Source organism: Vanrija pseudolonga, chromosome 2 (genome assembly GCF_020906515.1).
Source record: "Vanrija pseudolonga chromosome 2, complete sequence".
In the NCBI taxonomy this organism is placed as follows: Eukaryota; Fungi; Basidiomycota; class Tremellomycetes; order Trichosporonales; family Trichosporonaceae; genus Vanrija; species Vanrija pseudolonga.
The window spans coordinates 2814672-2841089 of record NC_085850.1 but is presented as its reverse complement, the minus strand read 5'-3'; the positions used below and the strand labels follow the sequence as shown (position 1 = coordinate 2841089).

The 26418-nt window shown below is 61.4% G+C and overlaps 10 protein-coding genes across 10 annotated transcripts; 4 read left to right on the top strand and 6 right to left on the bottom strand.

Moving 5' to 3' along the window:
* Window positions 1-1110: 1110 nt before the first annotated feature.
* On the top strand, window positions 1111-2920 carry arg-8 (Acetylornithine aminotransferase, mitochondrial). Its single transcript, XM_062769370.1, has 2 exons — window positions 1111-1240; window positions 1551-2920. Exons 1-2 carry the CDS (start codon window positions 1163-1165, stop codon window positions 2862-2864), a joined length of 1392 nt encoding a protein of 463 aa, XP_062625354.1. The 5' UTR covers window positions 1111-1162; the 3' UTR covers window positions 2865-2920.
* A 158-nt stretch (window positions 2921-3078) lies between these two features.
* Window positions 3079-5515, bottom strand: SPBC16H5.08c (putative ABC transporter ATP-binding protein). Its single transcript, XM_062769369.1, has 4 exons — window positions 5178-5515; window positions 4986-5104; window positions 4846-4936; window positions 3079-4786 (listed from the first exon to the last, which is right to left on the bottom strand). Exons 1-4 carry the CDS (start codon window positions 5373-5375, stop codon window positions 3302-3304), a joined length of 1893 nt encoding a protein of 630 aa, XP_062625353.1. The 5' UTR covers window positions 5376-5515; the 3' UTR covers window positions 3079-3301.
* Window positions 5516-5924: 409 nt separating this feature from the next.
* LOC62_02G002845 (uncharacterized protein) lies at window positions 5925-8958 on the bottom strand. Its single transcript, XM_062769368.1, has 4 exons — window positions 7980-8958; window positions 7655-7938; window positions 6395-7581; window positions 5925-6349 (listed from the first exon to the last, which is right to left on the bottom strand). Exons 1-4 carry the CDS (start codon window positions 8500-8502, stop codon window positions 5944-5946), a joined length of 2400 nt encoding a protein of 799 aa, XP_062625352.1. The 5' UTR covers window positions 8503-8958; the 3' UTR covers window positions 5925-5943.
* Window positions 8959-10889: 1931 nt separating this feature from the next.
* TRK2 (Low-affinity potassium transport protein) lies at window positions 10890-14519 on the top strand (the record flags this gene model as incomplete). The annotated part of the gene is made up of 11 exons (XM_062769367.1): window positions 10890-10996; window positions 11077-11083; window positions 11132-11314; window positions 11371-11405; window positions 11455-12087; window positions 12126-12672; window positions 12709-13130; window positions 13168-13351; window positions 13388-13545; window positions 13593-13784; window positions 13823-14519. 11 exons carry the CDS (start codon window positions 10890-10892, stop codon window positions 14517-14519), a joined length of 3165 nt encoding a protein of 1054 aa, XP_062625351.1.
* RPE1 (Ribulose-phosphate 3-epimerase) lies at window positions 13957-15793 on the bottom strand. Its single transcript, XM_062769366.1, has 6 exons — window positions 15657-15793; window positions 15538-15607; window positions 15485-15497; window positions 15266-15374; window positions 15089-15149; window positions 13957-15035 (listed from the first exon to the last, which is right to left on the bottom strand). The coding sequence occupies exons 1-6, from the start codon at window positions 15690-15692 to the stop codon at window positions 14650-14652; spliced, it is 675 nt and encodes a 224-aa protein (XP_062625350.1). The 5' UTR covers window positions 15693-15793; the 3' UTR covers window positions 13957-14649.
* A 122-nt stretch (window positions 15794-15915) lies between these two features.
* On the top strand, window positions 15916-18423 carry PRP28 (Pre-mRNA-splicing ATP-dependent RNA helicase PRP28). Its single transcript, XM_062769365.1, has 2 exons — window positions 15916-16027; window positions 16076-18423. Exons 1-2 carry the CDS (start codon window positions 15956-15958, stop codon window positions 18203-18205), a joined length of 2202 nt encoding a protein of 733 aa, XP_062625349.1. The 5' UTR covers window positions 15916-15955; the 3' UTR covers window positions 18206-18423.
* Window positions 18424-18761: 338 nt separating this feature from the next.
* cyc1 (Cytochrome c) lies at window positions 18762-19643 on the bottom strand. The gene is made up of 4 exons (XM_062769364.1): window positions 19566-19643; window positions 19168-19364; window positions 18897-19001; window positions 18762-18849 (listed from the first exon to the last, which is right to left on the bottom strand). The coding sequence occupies exons 1-4, from the start codon at window positions 19579-19581 to the stop codon at window positions 18841-18843; spliced, it is 327 nt and encodes a 108-aa protein (XP_062625348.1). The 5' UTR covers window positions 19582-19643; the 3' UTR covers window positions 18762-18840.
* A 343-nt stretch (window positions 19644-19986) lies between these two features.
* Window positions 19987-20711, top strand: LOC62_02G002840 (uncharacterized protein; the record flags this gene model as incomplete). Its single annotated transcript, XM_062769363.1, has 6 exons — window positions 19987-19989; window positions 20024-20032; window positions 20154-20193; window positions 20246-20352; window positions 20532-20573; window positions 20638-20711. The coding sequence occupies 6 exons, from the start codon at window positions 19987-19989 to the stop codon at window positions 20677-20679; spliced, it is 243 nt and encodes an 80-aa protein (XP_062625347.1). The 3' UTR covers window positions 20680-20711.
* Window positions 20703-21884, bottom strand: PDC (Phosducin; the record flags this gene model as incomplete). Its single annotated transcript, XM_062769362.1, has 3 exons — window positions 20703-20899; window positions 20932-21239; window positions 21276-21884. The coding sequence occupies 3 exons, from the start codon at window positions 21882-21884 to the stop codon at window positions 20836-20838; spliced, it is 981 nt and encodes a 326-aa protein (XP_062625346.1). The 3' UTR covers window positions 20703-20835.
* A 243-nt stretch (window positions 21885-22127) lies between these two features.
* lkh1 (Dual specificity protein kinase lkh1) lies at window positions 22128-25493 on the bottom strand. The gene is made up of 8 exons (XM_062769361.1): window positions 23810-25493; window positions 23591-23759; window positions 23371-23551; window positions 23164-23330; window positions 23022-23110; window positions 22847-22985; window positions 22647-22809; window positions 22128-22597 (listed from the first exon to the last, which is right to left on the bottom strand). Exons 1-8 carry the CDS (start codon window positions 24185-24187, stop codon window positions 22348-22350), a joined length of 1536 nt encoding a protein of 511 aa, XP_062625345.1. The 5' UTR covers window positions 24188-25493; the 3' UTR covers window positions 22128-22347.
* Between the last annotated feature and the right edge of the window lie 925 nt (window positions 25494-26418).

Sequence of the window (26418 nt, the reverse complement as noted above, 5' to 3'; positions counted from 1 at the left end):
GAGATGGGGGTGCAGTTTGGCGAGATGTACTGCTGTGGGGGGGGGGGGGTGCAGAGGCCAAACTCTCGCCCATCACGGCGCGGTCCCCTTGATACAGCGAGATGGCGGCGAGCGCGCCGGCTGCTTGACCTCGGAGCAAGTCCTACTCACCAGGTATGCAGGTAGTTGCTCTGGCTGGCAGAGCGAGCGCAGTGACAAGAGGCCACGGGGCTGGCGTGCTGGCTTGCGCGTGCCGAGAAGAAGAACGATGCTGCCGGTCGGCGGACGTACGTCGGCGCGTCGACAGAGGTGAAGAGAACAAGAGGGGATAAGAAAGGTCGGCGCGTGCGTGCGTGCGGCTAGCCTCGTCGTCGTCGTCGTCGGTCGGCGGTCAGATGTAGACTGCTGTACGCATGTGCCCCCGGTGTGATGAAGAAGAGAAGAGGAGTGGTAAGTGTGGTGTAAGATGGTCGTGACCGTCGTCGTCTAGATGAGAGATGACGGGAACGGTCTGAAGCGAGGGGGTACGGAGGGGGGAGAGGGGGAGCACGACGAGGGGGTTGACGACCTGAGAATTATTGCAGCAGGCAGGCTGTAGACCGCCGCAACGAGGGGCTCATGAGTGCCTTCACGTGGGAGATTGCAAGGTGCAGACTGATTGATCCCGCGAAGCAAAGCTCGTTTCTCACTGCAGCAGCTGCAGCATGCATGGTGGGTGGCAGACCAAGGGGTGGCATGACGTAGAGCCTTTGCATGAGACACTGGTTCCAGCGGGTATGCAGCGCTGCAAGAGGCATGAGGCGGGTCTTAGTCTCGACTCTGTAGAATGCAAGCAGCATTCACGACGCGAGATTCGGGGTTGGCACTAAATTGCAGCACGTTGTGACGAGAGCAGTCAGTCGAGTCTGGTCTGCTGCACGCGTCGAGCCAGACTCTGACTCTGCCGCGGCAGTTGGGTTGGGGGTTAAATAGCAACATTGCATTAGAACCCCCGGCCTAATGGCCCATTCCCATTCCTAATCGGATTACACCGCAACTCTCCCGACAGCCAAGCGGCCCCAACCCGAGTCATATCGCGCCGACTCAACAGCACAACTAGCCGCTCGCAAAAGTTGGCCGGTTGGCAGCAACATAAATATCGACTCGGCCGGCGTGTCTTCTTGTTCCTCCTCCCCCCTCCACAATGTCCGTCTCCCGCCTGTCCAAGGTCATCCCTCGCGTGTCGCGCGCGCGCGCGTACGCTACTGCGTCGGGATTGAAGGTGAGTTGTGCTGCCGACGACGGAGAGATAGGTGCGATGGGTGCGGGGCGACTTGAGGCAGTTGGTGGAGGGCTCCCGCGGCGACCTCGGGATACCTCCCCGCCTCGGGCTCGTTGCTGGCATAGTGTGCAGTGGGCACGAGGAGGCTGTGTATGTGCTACGCGACGAGCTCTTGTGCTCCTCGCTCGCTGGGGCTTGAGCTCGCTCGCTCGCTACCAGCTCTCTGCCCCTCCCACACCTTATCGCCTTGTCCGACACACCGGACTTGGCAGTCCGCGTTCTCGCTTTGCTCGAACACTGACCCCCTCAGCCCAACACCTCGTACCTCGCCGAAACCCACCCCGACACTGCCCCCGAGTCGACCCACGACCTGATCAAGGAGCACTCGTCGTACCTGCTCAACACGTACGCGCGCCCGCCCATCCTCTTCAAGCAGGGCAAGGGGCTCAAGCTGACGGATTCCGCGGGGCGCGAGTATCTCGACTTTGCGGCTGGCATTGCCGTCTTGGCCCTCGGACACGCCGATGACGGGGTGAACAAGATCCTCGCCGAGCAGAGCGGCATCCTCTCCCACGCGTCCAACGTGTACTGGAACGAGTGGGCCGGCGAGCTCGCGAAATCCCTCGTCGAGAAGACGCGCGACGCCGGCGCCCTCGGCCTGTCCAAGACCGACGGCGCACCCGGCGCCAAGGTCTTCTTCTCCAACTCGGGCACCGAGGCCAACGAGGGCGCGCTCAAGTTTGCCCGCAAGGTCGGCAAGGACCGCGGCGGCGAGACCAAGACCGGCATCGTGTGCTTCTCGAACGGCTTCCACGGTCGCAGCTTTGGCGCGCTCAGCGTCACCACGAACCCCAAGTACCAGGCGCCGTTTACGCCGCTCGTCCCCGACGTGCACGTGGGCGAGTACAACAATGCCGACAAGGCGACTATCGACGCATTGATCAACGAGTCGACCTGCGGCGTCATCGTCGAGCCCATCCAGGGCGAGGGCGGCATCGGCACAGCGAGCCCCGAGTTCCTCGCTGCCGTCGCCGCGCGCGCGCGCGAGGTCGGCGCAGTGCTCATCTACGACGAGATCCAGTGCGGCCTCTACCGCACCGGCGACCTGTGGGCGCACGCTGCGCTGCCCCAGTCGAGCCACCCCGACATTGTGACCATGGCCAAGCCGCTCGCGAACGGTTTCCCTATCGGCGCGATCCTGGTGCGTGACGAGGTCGCTGACGCGATCGGCGTCGGAAGCCACGGCACCACGTTTGGCGGCCAGCCCTTGGCCACCCGTCTCGGACACTACGTGCTTGGCCGCCTCTCCGAGCCAGAGTTCAAGCAGCACATCAAGGACGTGTCGGCGCACCTCGACGGCCTGGTCGCGCGCCTGCCCAAGCTCTTCCCCAACCTGATCAAGGACGAGACCCGCGGCCGCGGCCTGATCCGGGGTATTCCCTTCAAGAACGAGGCCCACCCCGCCCGCGTCATGACCCTCCTCCGCCAGCGCGGCGTGCTCGCCCTCACTGCCGGCAAGGACGCCGTGCGCCTCATCCCCGCGCTCACCGTCTCCAAGGAGGAGTGTGACCACGCCATTGGCGCCATTGAGAGCGTGCTCACCATTATTGAGAAGGAGCAGTAGGAGCACGTTGTAGTACAAGCATTTCGGGCAGAATCATGCATGTTAGAGTAAATGGCACGCGGGGGGGCTGGGGAGGCTGGGTCGTGGCAGTTCTATGAGGCCGTCCTGCCACATTCCATCGCTTTTCTGACATGGCGCCACACCAGCTCGTCGCTCCTCATGCCCTCGCACACTCGCTTCGCTCGTGTGCTCACCGTGTGCTCGCCGCTCGCAGTCTCCGTAACAGTGCATCTCAATTCTACACGCCCGCCCACTCGGGCAAGACACTATTGGGGGGATGGAAAAGAAGGCGCGAAATTGTAATTGATGCAGTCTATGCTCTCGACAACACTGGTTGTACCCGCCCCATCCAGACGGCGAGGCGGGGTGCCACGGCGCCGGCGCCCACCCACGCGCCGCGCAGCGACGACACACGGCCACCCACAACACTCTCCCGCTTAGGCAATACCCTTGGTAGCCGTCTTGGAGAGGAGCTGGGCCTTCTCAATCTGCGCCTGCGAGCGCTTGGCAAGCGAGCGCTTGTAGTCGACAATGGTAACGTCGTCCTTGGTAAGGTTGACGACCTGGCGGTCCTTGACCTCCCACAGGTCCTGGGCAACCTGCGAAATAAGACGGAAGTCGTGCGAGACGATAACGACACCACCCTCAAACTCGTTGATTGCCCGGGCAAGCGAGTCGATCGAGGCCATGTCGAGGTGGTTGGTAGGCTCGTCGAGAAGGAGAACGTGGGGGTGCTCCATGGCGAGCTGGGCGAAACAGACACGGTTGCGGAGACCGTCCGAGAGCTGGTTGATGGGGTTGGTCTGGTGCGCACCGGTGATACCGAAGCGGCCGACCTGCTGACGCCAGTACTGGATGTCCTTGTCGGGGAACTTCTCGCGGTACATGCTCTGGAGGAACTCGACGGGCGACTTGTCGTAAGGAAGCTGGTCGGCCGAGTGCTGCGAGTACTTGGCGAGCTTGAGAGCCGAGTGGCGCTTGATCTCACCCTCGACGGGGTTAAGGTCTCCAGTGATAAGGTTGAGGAGGGTCGACTTGCCGGTACCGTTGTCACCGACAATGGCGATACGCGAGTCCATGTCGATACCAAAGTTGAGGCCCTTGTAGAGGAAGTCGGCCTTCTCACCCGAGTACGAGAAGGCAACGTCGTTGAAGGCAATGATAGGAGGAGGGAGCTTCTTAATGTCCTCGAAGTTGAAGCGGAGGAGCTTGGGCTGCTCAATCTTCTCAATCAGACCAGCGGCCTCCATCTTGTCGATAATCTTCTGCTTCGACTTGGCCTGCTTGACCAAGTTGGCGTAGGTACCGGCCGAAGCAATGAACTTCTTGATGTGCGCAATCTCTTCCTGCTGTTTGGTGTAGGCCTTCATCTGGTTGACCTCGTTCTCCGCCTTGGTGCGGACGTAGGTGGTGTAGTTACCACCGTAGTAGGTGAGGGTCTTCTTGGGGGTGAGGTCGATCATGTTGGTGCACACAGTGTCCATGAAGTCGGCCGAGTGCGAAGTGAGGACAAGAATGTGGTTGTAGGTGGCGAGGTAAGCCTCGAGCCACACGACGGCGCCAAGGTCCAAGTGCGAAGTGGGCTCGTCAAGGATGAGGAGGTGGGGCTTGATGAACAGAGCACGGGCGAGGGCGACACGCATACGCCAACCACCAGACATGTCCTTCGTGGGCTTGGCGAGCATCTTGGGGCCGAAACCGAGACCCGAGAGAATGGCACCGGCCTTGGCCTCGAAGGTCGAGGGGTCCATCTCCTCAAGCTCCTCGTAGATCATCTCGAGCTGGAGCTCGTCGACCTCGTCAGCAGTAGCGAGGTCCTCGGCGAGCTGCTCGAGACGGGCGACCTTCTCCTTGGCCGAGTTGACAATGTAGTCGACGGCGTTGACTTCCGAAGGCTCGGCGGCACCCGAGACGAGGTAGATCTGCGGGCGGTGCGTTAAAACTTCGGCTCCGGAAGGAAACCACTCTTTCCAAAACTCACGTCAATGTGCTCGGGGATCTCGACGTCGCGGTCCGCAAGCGACTGGAAGAAGGTCGACTTGCCCGAACCGTTCTCACCAAGGAGACCGTAGCTATCGGCGCTGTCAGTTTATGTCTCCCGCCGCACGCTTCAGCACTGACCGCTGGCCGTAGTTGAGGGCAATCTCGGCACCCTCGACGAGGAGACGACCGTGGAACGAGAGCGTGTACTGGTCGATCTTGATGTCGCGCGACTTGGGGTCCGAGACAAGGACACCGGACTGGGTAGGGTGTCAGTATAACAAGCTGGCAGGTTGCGCCGCCGCCACCGCGCGCGACAGCAGCTCAACTCACAGCGCTACGGTCAGTGGCGAGGGTGAGCTTCTTCATCTGCGCCTGGGCGTCGTTAAGGTCGGCAAACGAGCCGTTGGCGCTGATGGCGGGGGTGTCGCCAGCAGTCGAGGCGGCGGGGGTCGACTTGACCGAACCGTTCTTGCTGGCCTTGGCGGCCTTCTCTGCGAGACGCTTCTGCTTCGAGGCGGAGGGAGCCATTTTGGGTTGTGCGGGGGATGAGAGGGGGGAAGTTGGAGGGGGGGAAGGAAACTTTTATGCGGTGCTGCTCGACCGCTTTTTAACAATTGACAAGACGCGAAAGGGGGAGGCGAGACTTGTACAATAGAAGTAAAGAATGGAGATGAACGCGATAGGAGAGTGTGTGCAGCCAAGTGAGAAGTGTCGCGGCGGCGGCGGCGCACCCAGCAGCGAGCAGCCAGCAGCAGCAGCCTGTAGCCCACGGTTCGCGGTGGCCACTGAAAACTCGTCCAAAGCCGTTACGCTCAAAGATTTGAAACATGGGGGTGAAAATTAAAGTGAGAGCGTGGAGCTTTGGGCGGGGGTAAAGTCACGTGGCAGGTCAAAGGAAACAGGGCTCATCTTCAAGTCCTTTTGGCTCGACGTCATTCCTGTCGACAAGTCAATTCTGTCCAAGTCTTCATGCAAATTGTAGTCTATTAACTGCACGACCCCATGTCAGAGTCGCAGCCTAGTAATCCCTAATGAGAGCTCCGCCCACCCTCTTCCTCCCTTCTCCTCCTCCTCCTCCTCCGCCTCTACCCCCCTTCTACCACTTGATCCACTCGCCGTACATGTTGGGGCGCTCCCCACGCAAGTAGGCCTCAAATGTCCTCTTGAGAACAGTCGACCAGCTCAAGTCGGCCTGGTCGGCCAAGAGATCTGCCGGCTCGTCATCGCCCTCGGCAACCTCCTCACCACGGGAAGACCTGACTGAGCGCTGGCTCTTTGCCGCCTCCCGCGAAGAGAGCGCAGCCTGTCTTTGTGCCTCACGGAGCACGGCATCACCCTTGGAGAACCTAGGACCAAGGTCGGGCCAGTTGCGGGAGGGGTCGAAGGGCAGCCACCAAAAGTTGTGGAAGTGGTACGAGAACGCGCCCTTGAAGAAGCCATCGAACCCGAGCTGTTCTGGGCCAGCAGTCTCAAACTTGTCGTTGGAGAAGAAGTAGGAGAACCTAGAGGTGTTAGTGATCACAACAATGACAAGCTTGTCCACTCACTCTGGGAAGTAGGGGAATGGCGGCCTGTCACGTTGGTAGCGCTCCATGTTGATCCACGCCGGGTCAAAGAGGGCGTCGGGAATGCGGAACAAGAGCCTGTCGAGACCAGCGTCCTGGAGATATCTCGTGACAGTCATGGGGTGGAAGTCGAGACCATTCTCCAGGGCCGTCTTGAAGAGGAAGGAGCTGAGAGCCGAGTGCTTGTGCAGCTTGAGAACAGCCGTGTTGTACTTTGTGTGCCAACTCCATCGGTAAGCAAACTGGCCACGGTAGTTCCAGAGCTCCTCCCAGTCACGCAGGAAGAGAGTGTCGGCATCGAGGTAGATGCCGCCGAAGCGGTGGGTAACCACGAAACGGGCCAGGTCGGAGAGGATGACAGAGAGACGGTCATAGTCCGACTCTGAGGTTGAGCCAACTTTCTCGAAAAGGCCATCCTTCTTGGTCTTGGTGTCGACCTCGACCTCGACGTCTTCGTCGTCGCCATCAACCTTGGAGGTCTCCTTGGCTGTTGTCGACTTCTTGGACTTGGACTCCTTGTACACATTGCCGCCCGAGTTGAAGATGGAAAGCTTGCGCCAGTAGGGCTGGAGCTCGGCGACGCCATCCAGCTGCTCGGTAGTGTTCCACATCTTGAACTTTACGACGTCGCGGAAGCGCTCGTGGAGGAAAGGCGCAGACCAGGGGTTGGTGGCGAGCTGCTCAAACATTTCGCGCTTGGCCGAGGGGTTGGGGACAGCGGCAGCCGGACCGGGGTTGATCCAGACCCAGAACTGCGAGCGACATGTCGACTGGACGACATCGCTTGAGTCTGATGCGGGACGGTGAAGACCGAGGTTCTGGGTGAAGAGGAACGACATGATGGCCATGTACGGCTTGTCACTGAAGGGTCCAGCCCAGAACATGTGGAACAGACGAGGGTGGTCGGCGTCGCATGGGTCGTCGCGCTCGATGAATGGCTCAGACACTGGGATAGGGGGGCCCAGGCTGAGGGCTGTCCGCGAGAGGTTGGGCTCGCGGGGGATAGTCGCAGGCGGGACGGGAGTCCACTCATCGGTGAGGTCGGGAACAGTGAACGGCTTCTCGATAAACGATTGCTTGAACGAGGCGAGGTGGGCCGCATCCCTCACGCGCTTGCCATTGTCCAAGTTGCCGCCGATACGCAAAAGCTCGAGGCAGTCCCGAACATACTGCGGAAATGTGTAAGCGGTGCTACATCGCTGCGGGCAAGTCGCCTCTTCGTCACAACTCCAGCCTACCTACCTTGTTGGTTCCAAAGTCGCACTTCTGCAGGATAATGTCCAGGTCGATGGTCGAGCCGGGTAGAGGACGGGGTGGAAATCCTGGGTTCTCAAGGACCGTGTCCCATGGGCTCAAATAGGAGCGCTCGGGCCCCTTGCCGACAAGTTTGTGATTGGAAGGTGTAGCCTGCTGAAGCCGAGCCTGCTGCAGAGCAGCGGGCTTGTCGGTAGTTTGCCTGGCAGTGAGCAGCGCCTGCGGAACGATGGGGTTGACGAGGCCGGCCTCGATAGGGACGCTGGCGGGGACTGAAGAAAGTCAGCAACACGATGGCGGTCACAAAATTCACCATCGGCAACGCTCGGGTGATGACCACTAAGGACCTCCCACTCCCAGATCTTTGCAGCTTCCTCGGGGGTGATGACGAGCGTGCTGGGGTCGGTGAAGGGTGGGCTCCAACCGCTGCGGCCGCTGGGCTGCGATCTGAAGCCGACGAGGAGGAAGATGAGGCCGATGAGGCTTGCGGCTGCCAGGGCGAGCTTGATGACGGGGTGGAACCTCGAGATTCGAGCGACAATCTTTGGTGGGATGGGCACTGGAATGCGTACGAAGCGAGTGTGTCGGGGCTGGGCATAATATGACCTGGGTGCTCCTAGGCCATTACTCAAGCCGCTGCCTGGCTGGTCGCGAGACAGGAAGGGGAGATGGGGGATGGGGAGGACGACAATGGTGTACCATCGCGATCCACCGCCAAATGTCGGCGTCGTGGGCGACGACAAGCCAAACTTTTCATTGTCGCCAGTGAAGATGGGGAGCGGTGACCGTCTTGGGCCGGGGGGAATGTGCCGTTTTGTCTGGCCAAAGAGGGACATGGTGATGTGTCGAGCGAGGCTAGATTGGATGTCTTTTGCTTTGTGATGGCTATATCCACCTTGGCAAGTCGAGGCTTTTGAAAAGGCCGCAGATGCAGGTTGGCCAGTCCAAGTTGTGCAGCGCGCGTCGGGTAAGCAGCAGCAATGGAGAGACAGCGGTCGGCGCGGGGTCGAGTTTAACGCGCGTGTGCGCGTGGATCAGCAAACGATTGCGGCGTTGACCAAAGTGAAGTAGGGGGTGGGTGGGTGGGTGGGTTGGGTGGTGAGCCGTGCGCAGCCACCTGTTCGTTTCTCTTGCAGCAGCCAGCACAAGACAAAAGGAAATTTGTGGCTAACTAGTGGTTGGCGGCGCGGCGGCGGCTGCTGCGTCTGTCGAGTGTAGTCGTGTCACTTGGGTGTCGAGCGAGGGTGATGTAGTGGAAGCGTCTAGTCGTAGTAGTTGATGATCAGAAAAACTTGTTATCGGTTTATGTTGGTGTGGAATGGTAGTGTGGATGGCGGGTTGGCAGCGTGGTGGTGGTGGTGGTGGTGGTGCACTGTGGGTGGGTGGCCGGTTGGTGGTTTGGCTGGGCACTGGGCGTCGTCGCTGTCTGGCTGGTCTGGGCTGGCAGACTGCTGACCGCCTGACTGACTGCGCTTGGCTGGGCGTGGCTAATCGATGTTGCCAACCCTGGCTGGCGTCAGTGATGTGCTGGCGCTGACTGGGTTGTGTCTTGCTTGCTGACGGGGGCCTGTGACTATGCAGCTCATCTGAGTGGTCCAAGGCAGTGGAAAGCGGCGCAGGCGCAGCAGCAGCAGCAGCACGGCATCGGCAGCGACATGGGGCTCAGGAGGAAGGCCAAGCGGCGACGGCGGAGGAGGCGGCGGCGGAGGCGGCGGCCACTGCAGGAAAGCCACCCAGGGTTGTTGGTGGTCCAGAGTCTACGAGGGAGGAACAGATAGGAAAAAAATGCAACAAGTGATCCTATCCATGACGTAGTGCCATTACAAAATACAACTTTAAATGGATTACGATCATGTTCTAATCCACCCAGGACCTTGCCCATGTATCACGTGATTTAGAGATCTAAGGAACAGGAACGAGGGAAGACGGCAGTCGAGGGTTCCCACCCACGATGAGGACCCTTTTGCAGGCCTGCTTCGCAAGTGCCAAACAATACTGGGCCTCAACTGCGCAAAGGATCCACAACTGTTGGATCTGTGGGCCAGACGTCAAGGAGTGTCGAGGGGAGGTAGCGTAGCATAGCGTGGAGTATGGAGCGTGGAGCGTGCTGTGCCCGGGTGCTGTTTCGTCGTGTGCTAGCGAACAGCTTGCAAGACACGACAGGGGAAGCTCGCACCTCATACCCCGCCAGTGTACCACGCCACAACCACACCACACGCGCACCGTGACACGGGCCTGCATACCCATGTGTTACACGGTTACAGCCCACGTCCATTGACGCGGCGCAAGGTTGAGACTGAGGCGCGCTTCAATGAGCAGCAGTGGGGAGCTGGATGGCCAGACTGTAGCGCTGTCCGTCCGGTGGTTGAGCCTTGCGCAGGGAGGGAGGTCCATGGCCAGGGGAAACCGCGTGCCGCTTCAAGTCGACAGTCTGCCCCCGTGATGCGTCCGCGCGCTTGTAAGTATAGGCCAAACCAACCAAGCGACACGGAGGAAATTGTCAACAAACGCAAGCGCGCCTGCGGTGGCTGGGCTACGGAGCAGAGAGCGTCCAATTTGCCCCGTTTGTGCCGTTTTGTAGTAAACCCGTGACAGGCTAATGCCATGGCCATGCATGCTTTTAATAGCACAGCCCCCCTCGACCCCCCTTGCCCTTGGTTGACGATCATCCGGCACAAAGGCTTGGTGCGACGTTGACGGACCAACTGTGGTAAACGAACACACTGCTCTGTGTGAAGCCGATTCGAGACATCTCCCCCCCCGCCCATCGCACCTCCCTTCCTCGCCATCACCCACACACACCCTCCCCCATACCCAAAAGGACAGTCCATCGCATCGGCGTCGGTCGTGTGTGAATAGTTGCCCATCGCGTTTTCGCCTGCCCACGAAGGCAATTCAGGCCGATCCGATTTCAAGTTCAGGTTTGCGTCGCAGCCCCCAGCGAACAGCGTGAACAGCGAACGTGCCGCCGTCCCGCCCACACCCACGCGCCGCGACCGGCTCGCCCATTGACAACGCCCATATCACCTTGCTCCCTCCGTTGACGCGGCAAGCCGACACCCGACACCTCCGTCGCCACCACCACCGCTGATGCCTGGGTTGACAACAACACAATAACATTCGCCCTTGGTCGCTCGCCAACGTGCGCTGCACCCCGTGAGCCGACCGCCGTCCATCTCATCATCGCCCTCGGAGGTCTCTGTGCGGCACGCATACCCTCGTCATGCCCAACCCACTCCCGGACCACCTCAAGCTGCCCGGCTTTATGGAGCGATGGGGCGTCATACTGAGCAACTCGCTCAACTTTTATCGTGTGCACATGCTGTGCTTGTAAGTGATCCGCAGTGTGTCTACTTGAGCCGCTTTCTGATCCGTGACAATCTACACCGCCTTCCTTACACGACCAACAGCACCTTTGTGAGTCGCTTGGGCGTCACCACGGGCCTTGAAGCTGACATGGACCAGTTCCCAATGATCTTTGCGGGAATCATGTACGGAGCCAATGCGTCGATCAAGATCGAGTTCATCGACTGCTTGTTCATGTGCTACTCTTGCATGTGTGTCACGGGTCTGAATACGGTCAACCTCAGTACGCTCTCGACCTTCCAGCAGTTCCTTCTCTACTTCCAAATGCTGATCGGTAGCTCGGTGGGTCTGCTGGTGGAGCTGCAGTGGTTGCACATGATGCTCACACGCTCGGCCAGATCTTCGTGTCCATTATCATGGTCTCTGTTCGCAAGTGCGTAATGACCAAGGGCCTGGATTTCGCGACTAACCGACCTGCGCAGACATTTCTTCAGAGTCAAGTTTCGGCATGTTCTCAAGGAGCGCCAGAAGCGACGCGGCTCGTTCAGCCTGCACAAGACCTTGACAAAGATCCCAACTGCCGCGGTTGGTGGACTGCGCCGCCGGTTCACCCGGCAGCCCGGCGCCGACAATGAAGATGTAGAGGACAAGCCGCCCTCGCGCCCTGCGTCTGTCAAGAAGAAGAAGATTGCCAACATCAACAAGGATATGATCAAGCGTATTGATGGTGGCGGCGTGGGCCTCGTCAACCCCATGGGTTGGTACGAGGCCGCCACGCCGCACCCCACCCCGGGCGACGTGACGAGTGGCAGTGGAGCTGCCACGCCCGACACCAACGCCGAGGAAAGCCCAGAGAGATCGCCACGGACCCTGCGCAAGTCATACAGCACAGCGGACCCCGAGGCATTAAAGCTGTCGTTGGAGAGGGCTGCTCGTGTCGACAGCGCCACCACCAGCAGGAGTAGTGCCGAGCAGTACACTACGGACGAGTCCAAGGAGTCGCCTATTGTCAAGGGAGCCCCTGAGACTGAGAGCCCCACTGGGTATCAGCATGGTGAGGCTTTGAGGCAGACGTCGACCAATGACAGTGTCAGAAGTGGTCCTAATGGTTCTCCGTGAGTGGGGTCGTCTTACTATCGCTAACGAACTGCAGATACGTGCCACGCCCGTACGCTTCCCGCGCCCTTACAGAAGAAGCGTTCCCCCGCTCCAAGACCATTGCCTTTGACGAGCCCGACGATGGCTTCGATCACCAACTTCACCCCTCAGATGGCCCATACTTCCCTCACACCGCTACTATGCGCAGCGGTGTTGGCTTCCCGCGCACAATGACAAACGGGTCCATTGGCATGCCGAGGACCTATTCCCTCCGTCCTACCCAGAGCCGATTTGTCGAGACCAAGAACAGCGGTTTCGGCGGTTTCCCTACTCCTCTAGAGCTGGTCGGCGACGCCGTGGAACGCATCTTCCCCAGGACCAAAACCAAGATGGACCGAAGCATGACCATGCAGCGCACAAACACCATTGTTGGCCGCGATAGCATCGCTCCTGATGACGGCGCCAAGCAGGTCAATTACATCTCATTCTCCGCCGTCGTTGGTCGCAACTCGCGATTCCAGGACTTGACCTCGGACCAAATGGACGAGCTCGGCGGTGTCGAGTACCGTGCGTTGAAGGTGCTCTTCTGGATTGTCTTGGTGGTGAGTGTAACTATTGAGACATACCACTGACCCCAGTACTGGGTCTCGCTCCCTCTCATGGGAGCTACGATCATCTCGCCGTACATTGCCGCAGGCAATAGATACGACCACGTGTTCAACGACGCTCCCCAGAGGCATGTTCGCATCCCATGGTTCGCCTTCTTCCAGTGCACCTCGGCCTTCTCCAACACTGGCGTCAGTCTGATCGACCTGAGTATGGTGCCATTCCAGAGGGCGTACGTCATGTCGGTCGTGCTCGCGCTCTTGATCCTGTTTGGCAACACGTGCTTCCCCATCCTCCTGCGGTTCATCATCTGGACCATCTACAAAATGAGCCCTAAGAACGGATCGCTCGAGGAGACGCTCCAGTTCCTGCTACACCACCCTCGTCGGTGCTTCATCTATCTCTTCCCTTCTACGCATACCTGGTTCCTGGTCTTTGTGGTCATCATCTTGACGTAGGTTGTGATATCTGATAAACTGCTCACCCAACAGGTTGATCGATTGGTTCAGTTTCATGGTCTTGGATCGCGGCAACGAGGTGATCGACGAGATTCCAATTGGAACGCGTCTCGCTGCGGGCCTGTTCCAGTCTACTGCCGTTCGTGCAGCTGGATTTGCCATCGTCCCTCTCAACGCTCTCGCCCCGGCTGTCAAGGTTCTCTACGTTATTATGATGGTGAGGTCAAACGACACTGTCTCGTCTAACGTCTAGTACATTTCGGTTTACCCCATTGCCATGTCGGTTCGTGCTACAAACGTGTACGAGGAACGATCCCTTGGGCTGTTCGAGGACGAGGAGGAAGAAGACGAGCACGAGCCAGAGAACGTCGAGGAGGGCGCGCAAGCGGTTGCCAAGTACCTTGGCTGGCAGTAAGTAGACACGCGGGCCGCATTCTGCCTCATGCTTACGCCCGCAGCGCACGCCGCCAGCTCGCCTTTGACATGTGGTGGATTGTTCTCGCCCTTTGGCTCATCTGCATTATCGAGCGCCCTGCCCTCTTGCAGAAGGAGAACTGGGACTACATGAACGTGTTCAACATCATATTCGAGGTTGTCAGCGCGTACGGCACCGTCGGTCTGAGCCTCGGTGTGTCGTATGACAACTATGCGTGAGTGCAGCGCAAAAGGGCTCCAACTGACTTTGCAGCCTCTCGGGTGGCTTCCGCAAGCTCTCCAAGCTCATCATTTGCATCGTCATGCTTCGTGGCCGACACCGTGGTCTGCCCGTGGCTATCGACCGCGCTGTCATGTTGCCCAACGACTTTACCCAGGCGGAGGAGACTGCTCTGGAAGACCGCCTACGGAGGTCAAGAAGCCGACGTGCGAGCACATATGGTGGCTCGCAGACCGGGTCCCAGTTCCAGACGGCATCCAACTTTGGCCCGCAAGGGGGATTCCAGCTGCCACGCACCTTCACCGCTGCGACTGAGGCGCCTGTCGGCACCCAACGCGAGGTTCCTCGCCCTACTCGCAGCGACTCTGCGCCATCGGCAGCGCAGCCAGTGGCCTTTGCGCCGGCACCTGTCGCCAAACGCGACGCATCGCCCTCTGGCAACGCTCTCGGCATGCGCCGCCACCAGCGGACATCGTCGTCGGGATCTGCATCAATAGAGCAGTCGCAGCCTCCTACGCCCAGTTCGCTCACGTTTGCGCTCGGTACCAGACCTAGCCATGCGGCCACTATGGGGCATGTTCCGGGAGGCGCTGGAGGATCGTTGACTCCTGTCGAGGAGATGAGCCGGCGGCCAACCTTAGTCGAGGCGGACCCGGAGGTCGCGGCCGCCCGGGCGGCGTTCGCGGCCAAGAACACGGAGAGGAACACGGAGAAGGAGCACCAGGATTAGAGCATACACGGTATATAGATCAGTTGGCTTCCGGGCATCTGTTGTAACATACGATGCAAATATGATCTACTATGAGTGTTTTGGTTTTGGTTTTGGGTTTGGGTGGTTTCTAGCTAGTGGCAGTGCCATTTTACGCAGCCTTTGCGAACTCGTCGTCCACAGCCGCGCGCATCTCGGCAATAGTCGTCTTGGGGCTCTCGGCGCCAAAGACGGCAGTGCCCGCAACGAGCACGTTGGCGCCGGCGTGGCCGCACTGGCAAGCGTTGCCGGCGCCGACGCCGCCGTCGACCTGGATGTTCTTTGTGGGGAAGCGCGCGCGCAGGTCGGTCACCTTGGGCAGGCACTCGGCCATGAACTTTTGTCCGCCGGCACCAGGCACAACAGTCATGACGAGCAGGTGGTCGACGGCGTTGCCGAGCTCCTCGGTGATGACGCTCGACGGCGTCGCGGGCGAGATGGCGAGGCCGGCGAGCATGCCGTGCTCGTGGATGAGCTTGATGACGTCAGCGGGCGAGTCTGCGCGGTGCCAGTTAGCGAGCGCCGTGTTGTGTTCTGAGAGCAAGGCGTACCCGTCGCCTCGTAGTGGAAGGTGTAGAGCTTGCCGCCGGCCTTGGCGACCTCGGGGACCCACTGCGATTGTCAGTGGTGTTCAGTGGGTGGTGGGCGGCGGTCCGGCAGCCGGTCCGGCACGCCGACGACGACGACGCCGTCTCCGCCGCCGCCGCCGTTGCTCCGCTCCTTCTCACCTTGGCCGGGTCGGCGACCATCATGTGGCAGTCCATGAAGATCTCGGGGACGTTCTTCTTGACCCAGGTGAGGATGGGCGGGCCCATGGTGATGTTGGGGACGAAGTGGCTGTGGGGGGCGTGAGTGGGTGCCGTCGCGGGTGGTGGAGGGCTCGGGCCGCCGCGTATCGTCCCGAATGTGTTGAACATGGGCGCACCCAAGTACGCAGGCCGACTTACCCGTCCATGACGTCTGGCGGGTCAGTACTGCGGACAATCAGAACGCTACCCACCCATGTGCAGCCAGTCGGCGCCGTCGCCCAGCATGCGCTTGCACTCGTTGCTGAGGTTGCTGAGGTCGGACTGGGGCGGGGTCAGCGGGGGTAACACAGCAAGGGCCGAGGGGACGCACCGCGAGGACCGAGGGCGCGATGATAGCCTTGACCATTTTGTGCAGCTGTCTGTCGTTGGTGTCGTGAAGAGAAACAACATCAACCTACGTCGCATCCATCTCACGCTGCTGCAGCCCGAACCCCACCAACTTCTGGGCCCAGCGGAGAGCGACGCGCCGAGCGGAGACATGCCTCCGCCCGCACGTGGCGTTGTTTCTCCCACTTTTCCATCATTAATCCGGCCTCACTCGCCACTCAAGACGACGTCAAGAACGAGCAACTGGCAACAACCACCTCCACCCTCCACCCACACCACACCATGCCCGCGACGCCGCTGTCCGTCGAGGACATTCTCGCAAAGCAAAAGGCCGAGAAGGAGGCCGCGGCGAAGGTGAGTCGGCCCGGCCCCGCCCGCGTGAGCTTGCTAACCCCCGCGCAGCCAAAATTCCTCACAAAGGCCCAGCGCGCCGCCCTCGCCCTCGAGAAGCGCGCAGCCGAGGTCAACGAGCAAAAGGCGCGCGAGGAGGCCGACCGCGCCGAGCGGGACAAGCTCGACCGTGCGGCGGATGCCGAGGCGAGGAAACAGGACGCGGCGCGGTACGGGCGCGACGTGCGCGACGACCGCGACTACCGCCGCGACGGGCGCGATGCACGCGACCACCGTAACGGCGGCGGCGGCGGCGGCCGTGACGGCGGGCTCGACTACCGCGATCGCGACGACCGGCGGCGGGATGACCGCCGCGACTTTCGGGATGATCGCCGGGGCGGCGACGACCGTCGCGGCGGTGACGACCGCCGGGGAGGGTTCGACAGGCGTAATAATGGCCACGGCGGAGCCAACGGGCACGCCGAGTCGTCGCGTGCCGGTGGGAGGGGAGGTAAGGGCGCTGCGGCGGCCACGCCTGCCGCTCCCGCCGGCGACCCAGACCTCGAGATCATCAAGAAGAGATACCTCGGCCAGCACGACGTGGTCAAGAAGCCGTGGATGCGCAAGTCGGCCAACAAGAACGCCATCTTTGACTGGAGCGCTGCGGACGACACGTCGGCTGCGCCGCTCTGGTCAGATCGTGACGGCGCTGCTGCTGCCGCTGGATCGCCAGCGCGCCCGGGCAGCGGCGCGCAAACGCCCGTACCGGAAACCGCGGGCGACAAGTACACCGATGCGCTGGAGAAGCGGCGCGCAGGCAAGGGCTCCAACGACGACCGGCACTGGAGCGAGAAGCCGCTCGACGAGATGAAGGAGCGCGACTGGCGCATCTTCCGCGAGGACTACAGCATCTCGTCGCGGGGTGGAAATATCCCCAACCCGCTGCGTAGCTGGCGTGAGAGCGCCATCCCACTGCCGATTCTCGATGTCATCGACGAGATTGGATACACGGAGCCCAGTCCAGTCCAGCGACAGGCCGTGCCGATCGGCCTCCAGAACCGCGACCTTGTCGGCTTGGCCAAGACGGGTTCCGGTAAAACGGCCGCCTTCCTTATCCCGATGCTCACGTACATCTCGCACTTGCCGCCATTGACGGAGGACAACCGCCACCTCGGCCCGTATGCGCTCATCCTGGCGCCGACTCGAGAGCTCGCCCAGCAGATTGAGAGTGAAGCGGTGCGATTTGCTAAGCCGATGGGCTACACGACTGTGTCGATCGTCGGTGGTCGCTCGGTCGAGGAGCAGCAGTTCAACCTCCGCAACGGTGCGCAGATTGTCATTGCGACCCCAGGTCGTCTCAAGGATATGATCGACAAGAGCATGCTCGTCATGTCCCAGTGCCGCTACGTGGTCATGGACGAGGCCGACCGAATGGTCGACCTGGGTTTCGAGATTGACCTGACGTTTATCCTCGACGCCATGCCGGCATCGTTTGCCGAGAAGGAGGGCTTGCCCGAAGACGACCCGAAGCGCGATCGCGTCATGACGCTGTTCTCGGCGACCATGCCGCCGGCAGTCGAGCGTCTGACGCGGAAGTACCTGAGAAAGCCAGCAACTGTTATTATTGGCAACGCCGGCGAGGCCGTCGACACTGTGGAGCAGCGAGTCGAGTTTGTTACGAACGAGGAGAAGCGCAAGGCGCGCCTCATCGACATTCTGCGCAACATTGGTCTCCCGCCTCCGATCATCGTGTTCGTCAACCAGAAGAAGACGGCCGACATGGTGCTCAAGTATGTGCAGCAGGCTGGGCTCTCGGGCGTCACGCTGCACTCGGGCAAGAACCAGGAGCAGCGAGAGGCGTCGCTGCAGGCGCTACGCGACGGCGAAGTGTCCGTGCTTGTGGCCACCGACCTCGCGGGTCGTGGTATCGACGTGCCCGACGTGTCGCTCGTTCTCAACTGGCAAATGTCGGACACGATCGAGAAGTACGTGCACCGTATCGGTCGTACTGGTCGTGCAGGCAAGACGGGTCTCGCGATCACGTTCCTCGACAACAACGACGACGAGGTCATGTACGACCTCAAGCAAGAGATTGCAAAGAGCCCGCTGTCGACCATGAACCCCGAGCTGGCGCGGCACGAGGCCGCGAGGCAAAAGGTGACACGGGAGATGAAGCGCAAACGCGACGAGTTTGACGAGTAGGACGGCGGAGCGGAGCGACGCCGAAGGGCGGCGTGTATAGTAGCATATGCATCTGATAGCAAGTCACGGCGAGGCGAGGCGAGGCGTTTCGGTGGTCGTCGGTCGAAGGCATGCATCGGGCCGTGTCCGCTGGCTGGCCACGCGCCGACGAGTCCACTCGGCAGAGCTCGCTGCATGAGCGGGGTGATTCCGAAGCTCCGACGACGCCACAGTGCCACCGCAAAGCGCATCGGTCGGCTATCATCCGCCCAGGCAGACTTGGCGTGGTGTGGCGTTGCAGGCGGGCCGCGGGCAGCGAAGCAAAAGTCTGCGATGTATTCCGTGCCTCCTCATTTGCAGGCGGGGGTATCGGGTGCAGGTGGCGGGTTGGACGCACTGCCAGAGACGCAAGTGCATGCATGCATGATGCGGCTGGGCAGACGAACGACGACGACGACGACGACGCAGACTGTGACCATGGCAGGTAGGCCATGACGAGTTAGTGGCCCGCCTACGCAGGCCAGGCAGGCCTGCAAACACCGCTCCCCGCTCCAACCGCACAGTGCACCCCGCGACATTTGACTATTTTTGCATGTATGGGCTCTCGCCGTAAAGATACAAGGCGGGCGCCTACGCTCTAGTGTTCACTGACGCGTTTACTTGGTCTGGGGATGTTAGCTGGAGCCATGGGCAGAGAGGCCGCGACACTCACCTCCTTCTCGAGGAAAGTGACGAGGTCGTTGCGGTCCTTGGGCTTCTTGAGGCCGGCAAAGGCCATCTTGGTGCCGGGGATGTACTTCTTGGGGTTCTCGAGGTACTGCGTCGTGTTAGGGAGGTTCGGGGCGGGTGTGGCAGCGAGCGATGGGCGCAGAGCGTGGCACGTTTGTGCAACTGGACTCGGCAAGGCGGCAAGACAATGCCGCGTGTGTCCGTCCATCTCGTCCAAGCCAGCTCGCTCGCTCCGCTCGCGACTCGCGACTCACCTCGAAAAGAGTCTGCTCGTCCCAGGTAACACCCTTGTTGATGTTGGCGGCAGTGTACGAGAAGCCCTCGCCCTGGCCAGACTTGCGGCCGAAGATGCCGTGGAGGTTGGGGCCGACCTTGTGGGGGCCGCCAGCCTCGAGGGTGTGGCACTGAGCACAGCGGGTCTTGAAGATACCCGCGCCCTTGGAAGCGTCACCTGGGGGGTGTTAGTGGCGCTGCAGGCAACGAACGAGCAAGGCAGCGCAGGTGGGCGGGGTTGGGTTGGGGAGAGATCGACGTCCGTCGGCGCGAGCTTGATGCAGTGCGAGCAGTGCAGGCAGCAGCTCCATCGCCGACGCCGACGCACGGCCCTCCCATCCCCCGCCCCGGCCCAGACACCACCCGTGACAAGACTAACCGGCAGCGAAGGACATTTTTGTTTTTGTTGTGGATTGGGTTGGGGGTAGGATACAGGTGGTGGTGAAAAGAAGTTGCAAGTGCCGTTTTGTAAGTGACGCAGTATGCAGCGAGGGAATCGAGGACCCACCCGCTCCGCGTCCGTTTGTCCGTTCCATTCCGACGTCGACCAATCGGTGCGCGCCAAATGCGAAAAGTTGGGAGGGGGGTTATTGGCGCGGTGGGAGGCGAGGGGCTGGGTTCGGAGCATGCCAGGGTGAGGTGAGGCCATTAGGCGTGCAGCTCGGAGACTTGTACCTTTGGGTTTTAGGCCCGCAACTAGGCATGCAGCTCCTGACACTCCCTCGCTCGCCCGTTCGTCGCTCTCGGTACTGCTCAACTCTCTCGACTCCAGCTCCATCTCAAGCAACAACAAGATCACAATGGTGGGTGCGGCGTATGCGCAGAGCTGACAGACAGGGCGGCGGAGTGAGTAGCGGCGGCGGCATTGCCAGCGGCGCACCGTTGTGTCTGCCGACTTGCAGGGCAGCGAGCGGACCAGCGCTGGACAACCTTCCCCCTCGGACATGATCACTAACAACGACCGCAGGCACACTACCCATACCCCAAGGAAGTCTGGACCCCGTCCGGTGTGTTCAGCTGCGATAGCAGAGACGGGCGTAAGCTGACACGCACCCCCAGGCGGCTGGTGGACGCGCCCCAAGAACTGGGCGACCAACACGGTCGTCGCTGTCGTTGGCATCGGACTCGCGACGTACGGCGTCTGGCGCGTGAGCGCGCGCAACGAGGTGGGTTGAACGAGACGCAGGGAGGCGCCCGCGGAGCGGGTGCCGAGGACGCGGGCCTACGGCGGCGGACGAGCGGCGAGGTGTGCAGGTGGGGTCCATGTTTGAAGAGTCACCTGCCCCCCCGGCTGCCGCTGTCGTCGTTCGCGCTCCACGCCGTTGACACCGCTGACACCCTCCAGGAGCGCCACATCGCCCCGACCAAGCCCATCCCCTCGGCACGGGTAAGTGACGTGTGGTGGCCTGCTGGCCCGTCTGCCTGACGCGCACGCGCTAACCCCCGCGCAGTGGTCCCCCCAGGCGGCCGCCCTCGGCGTGCGCAAGGAGTAGAAACATGCAGATGAATGATACGTTGCGTATTGTGGCCGCGGGCAGCGCCGCGGTGTGCTGCTGCTGCTGTGGTATCTAGCTCGTCGCGTATCCGGTGTCCTGTACAAGTCCATAGTGTGCCTCCTCTATTCGCCTCGTCTCGTCCCCTCCTCAGCCCTAGTCCTCCTCATCCTCCTCGTCGTCATACCCGCTCCCCTTGGTCTCGCGCAGGATGCCCTCGCTTTCGTCAGCTCAGTACTTCCCCCAACTCACCGCCTAAGCAGCCCCTCGACGCCGTCGTCGCGCAGGTCAAAGTCGACGCGGACCCACGTCCGCTCGAGCTCGCCGTCGCGGTACACGAGCATGGTGGGCAGGACGTCGGGGTCGGGCCGCGCCTCCTCCTCTTCCTCTTCGTCGTCGTCGTAGTTATCCCCATGCGGTCTAGGCTCCGCAGGCAAGAGGCTAAACGCCAGCTGGGACGCGCGCGCACGCACCACGCTGACCGGTTCGGCGAGGTTACCGGGCAGGGAGCGCGCGAGCGCGACTGTGCTCGCGAGGAGTTCCTGGCACCGCGCAATGTCCTGCCGTTAGCACGTGTACCGCCGAGCGCAACTCACCGGCTCGTAGATGAGCACGACGACCCACCCGCGCCGCTCGACAGCGCCGATAAAGCTCTCCTTGCCGACCTCGCGCAGCCCGCGTTCTTGTCCCACCGCGGAGGCGGAGCGCAGCTCGTCGAGCCGCGCAGCGCGCCAGCGCGCGCGCTCGTCGTCGATCGACGCGTCAGCCAGCTGCGCGGCGAGCTTGCGCGTCGCGTCCTCCTCATGCACCGTCGGCGCAGTTATCGCCGCGCGTTCCTGCGCCGCACGCGTGTGCCGCACCGCATCGCGCTGCGCTTGTGCCGCTGCCGCCGCGGCCGCGCGCTGGTCCTCCACGACGCCCTTCGGCCCAGTCTGCGGCGCGCCGGCGCGGCGGGGCACGTTGTCGGCGTACGGCCGTGACGAACGCATTGATGGTGCAGACGGCGCTGGCACGCCGCCCTGCCGCACGCCGCGCGCCGGCGCCGCACCCGACACGAGGCCCAAGCTCTCCTCGTCGTCGGTCGCCTGGTGCGTGTCGCCCTCGTGCTCGTGGTCGTGGTCGTCGTGCGACGAGCGCTCGCCCGACGCGGCCGAGTGCTGTCGGAATAGCTCGCCGCTCAGCGCTGCGTCCTCGAGCCCGGCCATGGTGTGTTGCGTGGAAGAGTGAGCAGTGTGCAAGGTTCTACGCCATGGCGCTTGGTGCGTCGGTGTGTGGGTGGTTGTGCCGGCTACCAAGTGAACGCCCTCCACCACAGAACAATAGCGTCCGCGCCGCCACCCGCCCGCGGCGGTCAGTGCACTGTGGCGCGTAAAAAGATCGCAGCCATGCAAAAGGTCGTACATTGTCGCATAAGGCATGCCCATACACACCATCCCCATCCCCCCTGCCCACTCGCTAATCGTTGCATATCTCCAGATGATGCTTCTGATGGCCGTCTACTCTTGACATAGCACAATACAGCGCCGCGGATCATTACCAAAGTGTGCAGTAGGTGTGGCGTAGCCCGCTACAGGTCGAGCAAACATGGGACGAGACAGGGAAAGAGACAATGCTGGGGACTGGAGAGGTGGGTCGTGGTGCTGGTGAAGCAACCGAGCTGCTTGCTGCTCAAGGCGGCTCGGGGATGGTTTGGCGCAGGTATGGGTGGCGGAGAGCCTGGTCCACCGTGATGCGCGTTTCGGGGTCAAAGTCGAGTAAGCGCACGACCAAGTCGAGGAAGAGCGCATTCGTCGGGTTTGTGCTCGGGATAATGTCCTTCAAGGCCTTCAATCCCTTGACAAACTTGCGGCTCGACTTGGAGACGGACGGGTTGGGGAAGTCGATCTTGTTGCCCTTGAAGAACTCTGGCTTCTTGAGCCTGGGCATGGTCAGCGAGGCCAAACATCAAGGCAGTGACGACGACCCACCTCCCACGCTCGATCATCCGCGACGGCATCTTGCCCATGACCACCTCCATCATGGCCAAGTGCTCCAGGTTGTCGTGCGTCTGGAACAGGGCATCGCCAGTGAAGAACTCGACGAGGATGCACCCGATCGAGAACATGTCACAGGGATACGACCATGACAATCCTGACAGGTTAGCTCTACACAACGTATCGAAACCTACCAAGAATAATCTCTGGCGCGCGGTAGTGTCGTGTACTGACTACCGACGAGTGATACTCGTTGGCAAACGTTGCGCTTCCAAAGTCGATCAATCTGATGTCCGAGTTCCGCAGAATGGACTTGGATCGGGCATTGGCGCGCTTGGGGTCAGCAGTGCCAGGAAACGCTTTACTCACCCTTGGGCCGGATAGCCGGGACTCATTGCTGACGAGCAGAATGTTTTCTGGCTTGAGGTCGGTGTGGACGAGCTTCAACGAGTGGAGGACTGGTACAGTCAGCATGGCTCACAATCCTCGACGCCCAGCCCTCGCCACTCACACTGCACGCTGGCAAGTAGACTCTTTGCAAAGTCCTGGATATGCCTTTCTGGGAACGGCTGGAAGTGATTCAACTTCAAAAAGTCGAACACGCTCATGCCATACAGGTCCGAGACCAAGCATGGGTGGTTGCGGAAGTCAAAGTACTCTGACAAGTGGATACACTTGCTGTTGATTGTCAGTAAGCGCCCGAGCTCATACCACGTACAAGTTGTTCTCTGGATCATTCTTCTTGAGCGTCTCGAGCACACGGATTTCAATCTTGCTGGCGTCGCGGTACTTTTGGACCGCTCGGATGACCTTGATTGCCACCTTTCGCCTAGATTCAATGTGCCGTGCTTCGACGACCTTGCCAAATGTTCCTTGGCCGAGCAGGCGCACAATCTTATCTGCGCCATGTCAGCGAGGGCCGCCATGTATCAACTTACATCGTCCTCCAATGACATCGTCTGGCTTGACAATGTAGTGGCCTTCGGCGTCATCCCATGCTGGAGCCTGGGTGCCACTAGTTGCTGTTGCCGGAGCCGGTTGTTGAATGTGTGCCTGCGGTTGCAAGGGCAATGGTGGGGCGGGCTGAGTGTGAACAGAGGTTGACGACTGATTGTCGCGTCAGCAAGTGTGCTCTATTGTTTGATCAGTCCACCCACGTTTGTTGCCTTTGCCTTGCCCTTCTTTGCCTCTGCTTCTTCTTCAAGCTTTCGCCTCTTTGCTGCTGTACTCGAGCCGTTGATAGCAGCGGCGGGAGCGGGGTGGGACCCGCCACCGCCGTTCCACTTTGCGCTCTCTGCGGCGGCGGCAACAGCTGCGCGGGTGCGCTTCTTGGGGATCGGGCTTGCACTATCCTGGATGACAATAATTTCTTTTGGCTGTCCGATCGAGTCGTACGTGTGCTCCGTCGTCCAGCCGTTGCCCTTGCCGTCTGGGATGGAGCCAGCTATGCGGCGGGACGAGCGTGCCGAGGACACGGTCTGTGGTGTCGACGTCACGGTCGCCGTCGATCCAGCCACCTTTTTGCGGGGAGGCATTTCGGGGTACGCAGAGTGGGGAGGGGGCGATACCGAGTACTTGAAACGAAGTGGTGGTGGGATAAAGAGAGGAGAATGAGTGCGTGTGGTGTTTGATCGAGGCGGGCCCGAAGAATAGAGAGGGGGAGCCGAAAGATAGGCGGGGGACAAGGGTTGTGTCTGGGCGTGCCCTTGTTGCGAACTTGTGCGCTGTTGTTGTGGTGCAGCTCCAGCGCTGGCGTGGTGCGAGCCGTGGATGTGGCGGTGGGAAGGATTGTTGTACGGGAAACTGTGCGAGTGATGCGTGCTGCTAGCACTTGATGGGCCGTCGCCTAGGGGACTGGACAGATAGGGGCGTTGGCGAGGGTGGTGGTGGTGGTCGCCGTCGGGCTGAGCTGACGACGCCGCGGCTGCCGATACGTCTGATCGAACGTGGGCGGGCAGCTGCGGGGGCCACGGGTGTTGTGGGTAGAGGGCAGTGAGAGGAGGGTGGGGGGAGCGAAGGGCACGATACTCGTCGAGAGGGGCAGACGATGATGCGGACGCAGAGGAAGGGGCAGACGCCGAGCCTGACGGTCCGTAGGGTGGCGCGAGAAGAGAACGGACGTGTGTCGAGATTGGAGAGAGAGGGATGCGTCCACCAGAGAGTGGGGGCTGCTGCTGCTGGTGCTGAGCAAAGTGCGGCGAGCGAGGTGGGGCGACGAGGGGCGCCGTCTGCGGCTCGTTGTAAGCTGCTCGACCGTAGTTGGCGCGGCCAGTGGGGATGTGGATGGCCGGGGGCGGGGCGTGGGCGCGTGGTGCTAGGCTCGGAGCCGGTGCTGGGAGGTATGGGCGTGCGGAGGAGGAAGAGGCAACGTCGGATGCGTGGTGGTGCTGGTTGTGGTGGTGGTGTGAAAGCGCTGATGGCAACGGGGGGAGCGGTGATGGCAGACCGGCGCTGGTGCGGAAACTCGATGATGATGCTCCAGGCAATGACGGCGCGCTCAAGCGGCGGAGCGGCGGCGGGCCGGCGTGCACAAAATCGCGCAGGGCCGTCGACGACGACGACGGCTGCTGGTGCTGCGGCGGCGAGTCGCGGCGCGCTGGGCCTGATGAGCGCGAGGCGGCGCCCGCGTCGTCGAGATGAGCCGTGGCGACGCTGCTTGCGCTTGCGTGCGCTTGATGCGCTTGCGAGCCGGATGCAGGCTGCTGCTGCTGTTGCGGCTGCTGGCGCGAGTGTGAGAGAGTGTTGTAGTTTTCTGTGATACGATGAGGTTGTTGTGGGTGTTGTGGGTGCTGGTGTTGCTGCTGCTGCTGCTGGCCGTGCTGCTGTTGCTGCTGCTGCTGCTGTGTGTTGTACGAGTAGAGCTTTTCGTCTTTATGCAACGTTCTTGTGGAAGCGTACTGCGTCTCCATGAGTCGGATGGGGTGATCCGAATGGGACGTTTAAGGACGAAAAGGTCAAGCAGCGGCGTGGATGCGGCGCGGTGCGGTGCAGGCAGAGGTGTGGTTGCGTGGTGGTGTCGTCGGTCGGTGGTAGTGAGTAGAGTGGTGCTGCTGCCAGTGTGGTGGTCGGTGGTGGGTGGGTGGTGAAGGTGAGTGGTAAGTGTGGGTGGGTGGGGGGCAGGGGGCAGGGGGAGGGCAAGGTCGGCCGGGGGAAGGGGGGTAAGGCGCCAGGGTTGGGGGGCCGGGGGTGGTGGGTGGTTGTGGTGTTTGGCTGCTGGTGGCTGCTGTTGCTGGACACGGGGGTAGATTGGGTGACTACTGTGGGCGGGCGACGGACGGCTTATTCACAATGCGCTTGCTGGGTGGGTGGGTGGCCTGATGTGTGATGACAGCTGCTGTGGTGCAGTGGGTGGGACAAAGAATGAACGATAGCAGAGAGACGACAGAGTACAATGAACAAGGCAACAGGCCAGATCCAACAATAATAATGCATCATGCACAACCACCCAGGTCTCGTCTCGACGCCGCGCGCGCGCGTGCCGTGCCCTCCTCCCTCCGTTCCGACCGACTGACTGACTGGCCGACAACCGACAACCCAACCCCGTCCGTTCCGTGTTGGTGCGCAGAGACCAACCCGTTGAACGAACGCGGGAGGGGGACGAGGCAAGGAGGCAGGCAGGCAGCTGGACAACAGCGAGCGAGCGAGTGAGCCGGCCCCCCCGGCCGGCTGGGCGACCAGGGCACGCACACACCGTCGCCGCTAGACTATGCTGCTTGCATTCACCTGCCCCCCCGCATCCGTACAGCAGCAGCAGCGCACCACTGAA